Genomic DNA, 10,808 nt, shown 5'->3' with positions numbered 1-10,808 from the left:
GAGTTGTTGTTTGGGCTCATTTATAAACCTAAGAAGAGATGAGCATGCCCTAAAATAACCAATTTAGCCAAATTGGCCCACTTGCTAAATTGGTTACATGGGCAATTGTTGTGCCAGAAAATAATCCAGAAGCCCACAAAAGCTTGGAAGCCCATAAGCATAAGCCCAACAGATGAAAGCCCAAGAGAGTTGCAGTTGGCCCTGGAAAAGCACGACGCAACGAGTCAAAGCCACTACCCAAAATGGAAGATTGTGGAGAGATCGTGAAATACAACCTAAACTAACATGTGGAATGTGACAAAAAGCAATGAAAAGAATGAGAAGCGGCATCGACAAATCAACACACAAGCTACAACAAAACTCTCCAGAATTCTATGTCAATTTTATGTCTGTTCATTTAAACTTTTAGTTCCAGTAGCAAAGTTTTCTAAATATTCCATATGTTCATCAATCTTCCTTGTAAAATGTTGATCAACTTCATAGCAACTTAATTAGATTTGATGTTGTTAATGGATTCCTCCTGTAATTTCATCATATTTCTCATTTTATGTTTTTCTTTTTTTGGAGTCATTTTGAAAGAGTTAGAACGTACGACCAAATTGAGATCCACAACATTTGATTAAAGAATTCAGATTATTTCACAACTTTGGCACGATTACTTACCTGATAAACAAGGGTATTTGAAATGAACTCGGATTGCCCCTCGGATAAACCATATATAAAGTGGATTTGAAATTCACTCGTGTTGCCATTGGATGGAGGGATTTAAAGATTGAATTAGAAATGACATTCATCTTTGGTGTATTTCAAATTCATCATAATTATCATTACATTTATATAAATTAGCAAATGATTGGTTTTGAAACTCGTCCATCATAAATTCATTTAAGCAAATTCTTGAATTTCTTCAATCCAAAAAATAAAAATTTAAAATTATGGAATTAATCCAAGCACAATCTTATGGAATTAATCCAAGTACGATGTTTTAGTTGCGCAGCCAAGAATGACTTGCCGGTGAAATCTTTGAATTGTGTCTTATATATGTTTCAGGCTTTTTTATATATATGTTATCGTCGTCAAGTCATCTTTGGCTACATTTCAATGTCATATTCGGATGTTAGATCGCTGTAGTGATCGAAATCTACCAATGACTGTCAATCTGCTTGCGAGGAACTTTGAGTCTGTTAATAATATCGTGGTAGGAAAAGAGACGGACATGTACCATTTTCCCTTGTTCTTCAGTACCCTTGAATCCATATGCTGAATTCGCATTAATTTTCAAACAATATATATATATTGATATGTATGTGTGTGAACCTAAATCATCTGCAAATAAAAGTTTAAGATAAGTTTTGGGTTTTATATCAGTGATCTTTTTGAAATAATTTATAGTCGATTAAACAACTTCAAAAATCAGAAAACTCGTGTTTGAGCTATGAGATTTATGTTTAAATCTTGCAAATTTTTCGACTTTCTTGCATGTAAATGTGCATTGCGATATATGTACGAGTAACGCAGTAGTTTTATTTACGAGTGAGTCTCATGTGAGACCATCTCACGGATCATAATCTGTGAGACTGGTCAACCCTACTCATATTCACAATAAAAAGTAATATTCTTAGCATAAAAAGTAATACTTTTTTCATGGGTGACCCAAATAAGAGATTAGTCTCACAAATATGACCCGTGAGACCGTCTCACACAATTTTTGCCTTTATTTACAGTACTGAAGTCTAGAGAGAATTTTTTGTTTTTGTTTTACGTTAATCAAAGTAAGAATCGAAAAAAAACAACATTTTACACTATACAATATTTTGAAATATATGTATTTATGAAATAAATAAGAGGGTTTTGTTAGATTTTGTTCCAATTCTTTGAATAACAGCATATCTTGCAATTAAATTAATCAAGGGAATTTTATCTGATCGTGATTTAAGTTCACTATTTTTGTTTAGTAAGCTCTTATCATAATGACAATTTCTTAATGTTTTCCGAATATATAAAACTAGGAAGTAAACGATCCAAATCAAATGGAATGCTATTCATGTTTTCAACATTAAGGCTGAATATCATCAAGAATATTATCAAGTGTGAGTTATATTTTGAAGTCGAATACAAAATCTAATAATTTATTCAAGTTTTATCGAATAAAATATTTTTAAACTTTAATTTCGATAATTTTAATTACGAATCAAATGTTATTCGAGCTGATTCAGAAAACCATTGATTCAATTTGTTGGCATAACTCGTATAGATCCTTGTTGCTCATATTTATTCTACCATTTCTTTATATAATTTGTGTCCCAAGAATCAGCAACAAAACGTGGAATTCACCTTCTTAATAACTACAAATAGATAGTAGAGCAGGTAGGGTTAGTATTAGATAATTCACTCATACTTTATCATGTAGAGGAAAATCATGTTATTTCTTTCATAAAATAATCAATACTGGGATTGCTGAAGTATGCAAAAGTATATAAGAACAAGCCTGCAAAACCTAACATCCACTCTTCTAAACACCCATTGGTAGGTTACAATTGGGAAGATCCAAACTTTGCTTTGGCATGCAAATTTGTTCAGGTTTGATCAAGTCCTTGTATAAATCCAAGGTTTTGCTTGATCAAATCTCTCTAGAATATCAACTAACTCTACTCATATTGCCAAAAACAATAGAAAAAAAGTTAAAATAATCGAAAATGAAAGAAGAAGGACCGATTGAACCCCGTGAAGCACCAAAGGAAAAAGGGATGATAAAAGGGATTTCCATTCTTGATCTTGTTTTAAGAATGGTTGCAATTGTCGGGACGCTAGGAAGTGCCGTGGCAATGGGAACGACGAATGAAACACTCCCATTTTCGACACAGACAGTGTTGTTCCAAGCACAGTATGATGATATTTCGGCCTTCAGGTTTGTAGTAAAATTTAACATGACTTCTGTTATGTTTTTTTATATGAAATTATATATTGTTTTTAATTTTTTTATCTCATGTTCTGTGGCGAAAGGGTTTTCGTGATAGTGAATGCAGTCGTATGTGGATACCTTGCTCTCACTCTCCCAATGTCGATCTATCATGTTATAAGGATCAAAGCAGCAAAGAGTAGAGCATTGCTGATCTTCTTGGACTCCGTAAGTTGTGCTTCTGTCAAAACTATTACTTCTAATATAGCTCGAGAGTAAGCCTTGATATCATCTTTTTGGGAAAATTTCTAAAATCGTCGTGTAATTAGTTGGTCTGTTTTTTATTTTGATAATTTATCTAGTCAAAATCTGGTGGCTGTCTTGTGAGTTAACTTTTGTTTTTTTGACCTATTTCAATTATTAAACGTCGTGTTTTGATATCACGTGGACACTCAAACGAAATAGAACTTAAAAGCAAAAAAACTCAATGAACAAAACAAAAAAATAAGCCAACTTAGACAAATCTGACTATTCTCTCAATTTTTCTTGAAAAATAAAGCTTGACACGATCAATATAAAGTCCAACGAATTCAAGGGACGTGCATGCACGAACTAAATAAGAAACTGTTTTAAATTTCAAAATAAACCCTGATTTACAATTGCATTTCAATTTGCAATTATGATAATTGAACTTTATTCACTCTTTATTTTAAGTGATTTTCTTTGTTCTTATATGTCCTGCAGATAATGCAAGGTGTGCTTGCTGCTGGAGCCTCAGCAGCAGCAGCTATAGTGTATTTAGCACATAAAGGCAATGCTTCCGCCAATTGGTCTGCCATTTGCCAACAGTACCAGAACTTCTGCGAGCGCATTACTGGATCTTTAATTGGATCATTTGCTGCAGTTCTTATCCTGGTTTTGTTGATCACATTATCTGGCGCAATGCTATCCATGCGCCGCCATGGATTTGAACAGTAATTATGTATACATCTGCTCAAGTTTTAAAGCCAGTATTGTTGTTTTTCTAGCTACTTCTAGTCATGGAACCTGGAGAATTTGCCTGACCTATTGAATGTAGTATTCAAACGTTACAAAATGCTCCACTCCTTCTTTTTAATGTTTGTTTAATATATATACATTATCTCTCGAGTACGAACGAACTAAAGTTTTAGAAAAAAAAATATAATTTTGATCATTTATTTTTTTCTTTTACGATTTTGATCATGTATGTTTTCAAATTCAAGTCATTTATGCTACAACGATGAGTTGTATATCATTACGGGCAAAATTTAAATCACATAATGACAGTGAAATAAAAACGAGACTTTTATCTGTGCTCTAAAAACACATGATTTTAAGAAACTATTGATTTTAAATAAATTTTAATGCAAATCATGATACAATTACTTTGCAAAATTTTGTATTCCAATAACTAGTAGGAATATTCCACGGAAATTAATTTAAATTGCATTTAAATGTAATGGTTTTTGTAATCCATATTTCAAATCCACCTAAAAGTTTTGATTCATTATAATAATAATTATTAATATAATAATAAGAAAGTAAAATTAATAAGATATATTGAGAAAGAAACCCTCTTACTAACCGAATTTGATGACTTTGTGAATCAAACTAAATTTATGTATTTAACCATCATTGTATCATTTTATTAATTTTACTTTCTTTCAATACTACACTACAAAAAACCAAAGCAATTTGCGACGGGTTTATCCGTCGCTAAACCGTCGCGAATTGGTCAAAGCGACGGTTCTAGCGACGTGCCGTTGACCCGTGACCTTTTGGGTCGTCGCCTCACCCAAGCGACGCGACACAATAACCGTGACAATTTGGCGACCGTCTATAGGATGAAGTCCGTCTCCAGTATAGCGACGGTCAAAATAACACCGACGCTAACTGTAGCGACGGTAATTTCAACAACGTCGCTATATTTAGCGACGATTATGCTTCTAACCGTCGCTAAATATACCGACGATGGTGAAATAACCGTCGCTTCGATTAGCGACTGTCAATTAAAAACAGTCGCTTTAATTTGAGACGGTATTTTCACAACCGTCGCCAGTTAAAGCGACGGTTGTTTCACTAACCGTCGCGAATTGTAGCGACGGTTAGAATTGTTCCGTCGCTATTCACCATTCCGTTTTTTTTTTTAAAAATAAAAATATATTAAAACAATTGTACCGTATAATTACTAAAAAAACTGACAACATATTTGAAAAATATAATCATATTAGTAAATAACATTTCCAAACTAGTGTTTGATACAAATATTCTTCAAAAAAATGTAAACAAACATCACTACGGTGACGGTGACTGAGTCTCATCGTCGTCGTAGTCGTCGCCGTCCTGATCGTCCTCATCCTCGTCCTCGTCCCCGTATTCTTGCGTCGGAGGAATATAACTCTATGAAAATCTGTGAATACGGGATGAAGAACCAACTGCTGCCCCACGAGATCGACCCCTGTGAGAAGTGCCTGGTCCAGACAGCGTGCGACCTGATGTATGCGCGGTAGCTCCCTGTGACATGCCTGCAACCAGGAGTCGGACATGCTCCTCTAGTGACGTCATGCGATCTCTCAGCATGACGTTCTCCGCCTCTGTAGCCCGCATCCTCTCGCAAAGCTCATCGTTACGACGTAACGATGACTCCAGAATCTGGCGCATGTCCGCCTCGCGCTGGGACTCAGACGACGGACCGACATCCGATGACCTACCACGTCGACCCGGAGCCATCTCATCGGGATAAAAGGTGCTGGCCATGGACCCACACCCATACATCCTCCCCTTCTTCTTCCCCCCAACCACAGTCTTGAACATGCTGTTTACCGACTGTGGGCTGGGGACAACAGGCTCTGATCCATCCTCACCGGAACTTAGTGACTGAGCCAAAGATCGCTCCATGTTCTCCTGTGATGTTGATAAAAATGGATTATTTTTAGTGAAACGTTAATGAGAATAACGAAATTTAATAAACTTACGTGGATCAGGCGGGATCGCGTGTCAACGAAAGATCCGTCTACATGTCGATGTGTGTGTACGTACAGCTCCCACGACGTAGGATCTCTGCCATATTGTGCTCGCTGAAATAAATTTAATAATTGTAAAACATTATAATTTAAAAGTGTAAACAAATATATATATATATATATATATTTATATACATATATATATATATATATATATATATATGTTAAAGTACAATTGAAAACTATTAAACTAGAAGAAATACCAGATCATGTCCGTGAGCGCTGTATGTCTTCGCACCTGCAATGTGCTTCGACGTCCCTGTACCTACCCCTGCAGGCTCGCTGTTCCTGTTCGCCTTGTTCTTGGCAGCTCTGTCCTGCCAATCCTGTTGCTGCCAAGCAGCAGTCCAAGCAGCCCATCTCTCAGGCGTGACCGTCTGTGGAGGCTGGCCCCTGCTCCTCCAACGATAAATGGTCCGACTTTATAGGATGGCACTGTTACGTAACCACAGGTCTCGTACCTGAGTATCAATATCCGCTGCCCATCTATACCTCAACTGCAATGTGGAATATTTAAGTAATTTAATAGGTTAATAAAAATTTAAACATGTTATTGGAAAAATTGATTGTTTTAATAAGGACTTACACAAAACCTCTCCCAGTAAAACTGTCGCTGCTCAGGTGTCACATGTCTCCACGACCAGCCTGGATCACAGGTCTGCATTGCGAACTGTCTCGATATGTATCTCGAGACACTGTTATGATGTTGCTCAAATCTAAAACCAAGAATACATGTTATTGTAATCGTTTTCGTAAAAAAATTAAATAAGTAGAACAAAATTTTGTTAAACAATTACTTTACGATGAAAAAAAAAGTACTTACATCCCATCCCTGATAGTAAGCTGAATCCTGTGATCAGGCGGTGGAGGAGGCGGTTCTCCAGACATATTATGTAAGCTGCAAAAACAAAAATTTTGTTATTATAAATATGTCAACACCAACACAAAATTCACCACTTAAGAACATATTTCCCACACTACGATATATCCAACTTCTATTTCATGTGTTATACCTTGAAGACTACAAGTGCTTACGGTAATTTGCTTACACATATCCATCAGAGAATCTAACTTCTTTTAGCCATCTAAAAAGAACTTTTCGAGCATCCTTGTCAAGTGTGTAATTTGCTTTCGGAAATTTCCCGTCTGCTGTAGATGGATGCAACTCGGATCTAATACCCATCCGAACAAGATCAGCTCGTGATTTGGCATTATCCTTCGTACGCCCTTGTATATTACAAACCGTATTGAAGACATTGTCAAAGACGTTTTTCTCAATGTGCATGACATCCAAGTTATGTCTTATAAGGTTCGTACTCCAATATGGCAGCTCCCAAAAAATACTCTGTCTTCTCCAACCACATCTAGTCAAGCTACAAATTTGCTTATTGATTATATCAGAGTACATCTCATACGAAGGTCTAAAACCAAATTCGTCCAACTCTTTCAGCAATTCGTCCCCAGGTTTAGAGATAGGAGCCGGCTGTGACACTTGTTTACCTCTTAGAAACATTGTCCTACTACGACGCAGTGGATGATCTGCAGGTAAAAACTTTCGGTGATTGTCAAACCATGATGTCTTGCCACTACATGGCAAGGTAAAGGCGTCTGAATCAGACATGCAGTGGGGACATGCTTGTTTTCCGGAAGTGCTCCAACCAGACAACATTGCGTACGCGGGAAAATCACTTATCGTCCACATCAAAGCTGCACGCATATCAAAATTTTGTTGGGCGTGGATATCGTACGTGGGAACACCATTAGACCACAAGGATTGTAGCTCGGCGACTAATGGCTGAAGGAATACGTCCAATTTATCTTTGGGGTTACTTGGTCCAGGTGCAATCACAGTCAAAAACATGTATTCGTCTTTCATACACATCCAAGGTGGTAAATTATATGGAGTAACAATGATAGGCCATGACGAATACTGCTGCCCACTTTGTCCAAAAGGTTGAAATCCATCTGTTGACAATCCTAATCTCACATTTCGGATTTCTGCTGAAAAAGATGGATGCAAAGCGTCAAAATGACGCCACGCTGCACAATCAGAAGGGTGTGTCATAGTGTCACCGTCGAAATGATGGTCATTATGCCAACGCATATGTGACGCTGTAGCTTTCGAAGCATACAGTCTTTGCAAACGTGGAGTGATCGGAAAATAATACATCATCTTGTACGGAGTTCCCTTCTTCTGAGGATTTCGAGATCGACTTCTACTACGTTTGTATCGAGGATGTTCACATATCTTACACTCTGTTAAACCCTCGTCAACACCCCAGTATATCATACAATTATTGTTGCATGCATCAATTTTTTCAACCGGAAGCCCTAGATCTTTGATAATTTTTTTGGTCGCGTAAAAACTCTCAGGGACGAAGTTATCAGACGGACACAACTCTGACATAAGTTGACACATGTCATTGTAATTGCGCTCGGACATGTTGTGTTCTTGTTTCATCTTTAGTAACCGAGCGAGCACAGACAACACAGTATGACCGTGTGGATTTCCATCCCAAATTTCTTTTTCGGCTGATTTAATGCATTCATACAATGATTTAATATAACTGTTTGGACTTTCAGGATCTTCAGGAACATTATTTATTGTTTGATTTTCTTCACCAAAATTCACATTCTCATTTTCTGGGTTCTCTTCAAAGTTAACATTTTGTTGCAGAAAATCCAAAAATTCCGGAGCTGTAGTTTGAGCAGTTGCTGGTGCTACACGAGACCTAGATGACGAAGGAACTTCCATATTAAAATTAGGAAAGACCGGGGGAATATACTCCTCTCCATGAAAATACCAGTTATAATAATCCGGTACAAATCCATAACGACCGAGATGTACCTTCACAGTATCTTCATCTACATATGTTTGGTTCTGACATTTTTTTCGATTGCAAGGACAACGGATATTACCATCTAATAAACACTCAGGATGACTAAGTGCAAATGCTACAAACGACTCTACACCAACACAGTATTCAGCCGTTACAAATCCATTCTCCAACCGACGATACATCCAATTTCTATCGTTATCCATTTTATCCTACAAAATAAAAAGTAGGATGTATTTTTCTTTTCAAATTAAATCTTGTATGTAATATTAGTCATTTTTAAACAAATATGTATATCATATCACATTATTATAATGACGTGTCATAATTTATTTTGTTTAAAAATTTTATAGACTTTTATACTTGTCGTATCCCTTACCGAGAGTGTGGGATGTCGTCTTAACATCCTCCCAGGATTTATAACAAGTTTTCCAAAAAAATTTTATATACATACTAACAGTATATTATATGTTAATTATTATAATGACGTGTCATAATTTATTTTGCTTAAAAATTTTATAGACTTTTATACTTGTCGTATCCCTTACCGGGAGTGTGGGATGTCGTCTTAACATCCTCCCAGGATTTATAACAAGTTTTCCAAAAAATTATTATATACATACTAACAATATATTATATGTTAATTATATATAAACGATACAAAAAATAAAAACTGAATTGCAAAAAAACTTACTTGAGTTGAATTAAAAACCGTCCACGAGAGAAGACTTGTTTATCGATCGCAAATGTGAGCGAAGGGACAGAGGAGAGGTGTGAAGAAAATCAGTTGCAGAAGCGAGAATTCCTCCCAAGATTCTAATAGCGACGGATTTTCAAAATCCGTCGCTAATAGCGACATAATTTAGAAACCGTCGCCGATCTAAATCGGCGACGGTTTAACTTTGAACGTCGCAAAAAGTGACGACGGTGTTTTAAAGACGTAGCTATTTTAGAAGATAACGACGGTTTAATTAAACCGACGTTAAATATAGCTACGGTTTTGTTTTCCGTCGCCAATATAGCGACTATTTAATATTAACCTGTCGCTTCACAAAAGCGACGGTGTTTAATAAAACCGTCGTCTGTTTAGTTTAGCGACGGGTTTGTGGAACAGTCGCAATATTAGCGACCGGTTTTATAAAACCGTGGCTATTATAGCGACGGTGTTTTAAAACCGTGGCTATTATAGCGACGATTTTTTAAAACCGTGGCTACTTTAGCGACCGGTTTTATAAAACCGTTGCTATAATTTTTAAAGGGACGGTTTATTAAAGAACTGTCGCTATATAGCAACGGAAAATAAAAACCGTCGCCATTTTAGCGACGATTTTTTATAAAACCGTCGCTAAGCATACCGTTTTTTTGTAGTGCTACTATTAAAGATATAAGATATTAAATTATATTTTAAATTACATTTAAATTAATTTTTTCTATATATAATAATAATTTTTATATTGCACCCACATTGTGTGTGTTCAAATATATACTAATATATATATCACAAAAACTCGTAAGAGACAGTATCACGAGTTAATTTTGTAAGTCAAAATCTACTATTTGACCTGACCCATTAAAAATAATATTTTTATGCCAAAATATTACTTTTTTGTCTAGATATATATCTGTTCGATCTGTCTCACGGAAGTAATATTTATACTATATTATTAAGTTGAAGACTAATATAACTAATTTTGTTGTATTTTATAAAATCTGATTACATTAGTGTAGCCATTGGTGCCATGGTGTAAAATTTGTAAATAAATAAATAAATAGCTTCCACGTACACAATTATTATTTAACATAAAAAATTTCATAATGTCCTAATAAAAATATAGAAAAATTCATTAATTTGAAAATAAAAAATTATTATGGTTAAATAATTATTTCAATTATACGAGTACACAAAATATGCATGCATACACTAATTCTATATATAAAAATTTACGTCCTATATTAAATAACTAGGTCTCTTGGTATGACCATTTTACAAATGAACGATTTAATCTTACCTCACTAAAGAATTACTTC

General features: G+C 35.5%; 3 protein-coding genes across 3 annotated transcripts; 1 reads left to right on the top strand and 2 right to left on the bottom strand.

Moving 5' to 3' along the window:
* Positions 1 to 2,279: 2,279 nt before the first annotated feature.
* Positions 2,280 to 3,926, top strand: LOC140829696 (casparian strip membrane protein 1-like). The gene is made up of 3 exons (XM_073193002.1): positions 2,280 to 2,908; positions 3,004 to 3,127; positions 3,644 to 3,926. Exons 1-3 carry the CDS (start codon positions 2,697 to 2,699, stop codon positions 3,875 to 3,877), a joined length of 570 nt encoding a protein of 189 aa, XP_073049103.1. The 5' UTR covers positions 2,280 to 2,696; the 3' UTR covers positions 3,878 to 3,926.
* Positions 3,927 to 5,137: 1,211 nt separating this feature from the next.
* LOC140829695 (uncharacterized) lies at positions 5,138 to 6,364 on the bottom strand. The gene is made up of 3 exons (XM_073193000.1): positions 6,147 to 6,364; positions 5,896 to 5,997; positions 5,138 to 5,824 (listed from the first exon to the last, which is right to left on the bottom strand). The coding sequence occupies exon 3, from the start codon at positions 5,816 to 5,818 to the stop codon at positions 5,321 to 5,323; it is 498 nt and encodes a 165-aa protein (XP_073049101.1). The 5' UTR covers positions 5,819 to 5,824; positions 5,896 to 5,997; positions 6,147 to 6,364; the 3' UTR covers positions 5,138 to 5,320.
* A 624-nt stretch (positions 6,365 to 6,988) lies between these two features.
* LOC140829603 (uncharacterized) lies at positions 6,989 to 8,986 on the bottom strand. The gene has a single exon (XM_073192917.1). It carries the CDS (start codon positions 8,984 to 8,986, stop codon positions 6,989 to 6,991), a length of 1,998 nt encoding a protein of 665 aa, XP_073049018.1.
* Between the last annotated feature and the right edge of the window lie 1,822 nt (positions 8,987 to 10,808).

This window comes from Primulina eburnea, chromosome 4 (assembly GCF_022965805.1).
Source record: "Primulina eburnea isolate SZY01 chromosome 4, ASM2296580v1, whole genome shotgun sequence".
Taxonomy (NCBI): Eukaryota; Viridiplantae; Streptophyta; class Magnoliopsida; order Lamiales; family Gesneriaceae; genus Primulina; species Primulina eburnea.
Note: the sequence above shows the minus strand (reverse complement) of the source record. Positions and strands in the feature narration are given on the sequence as shown.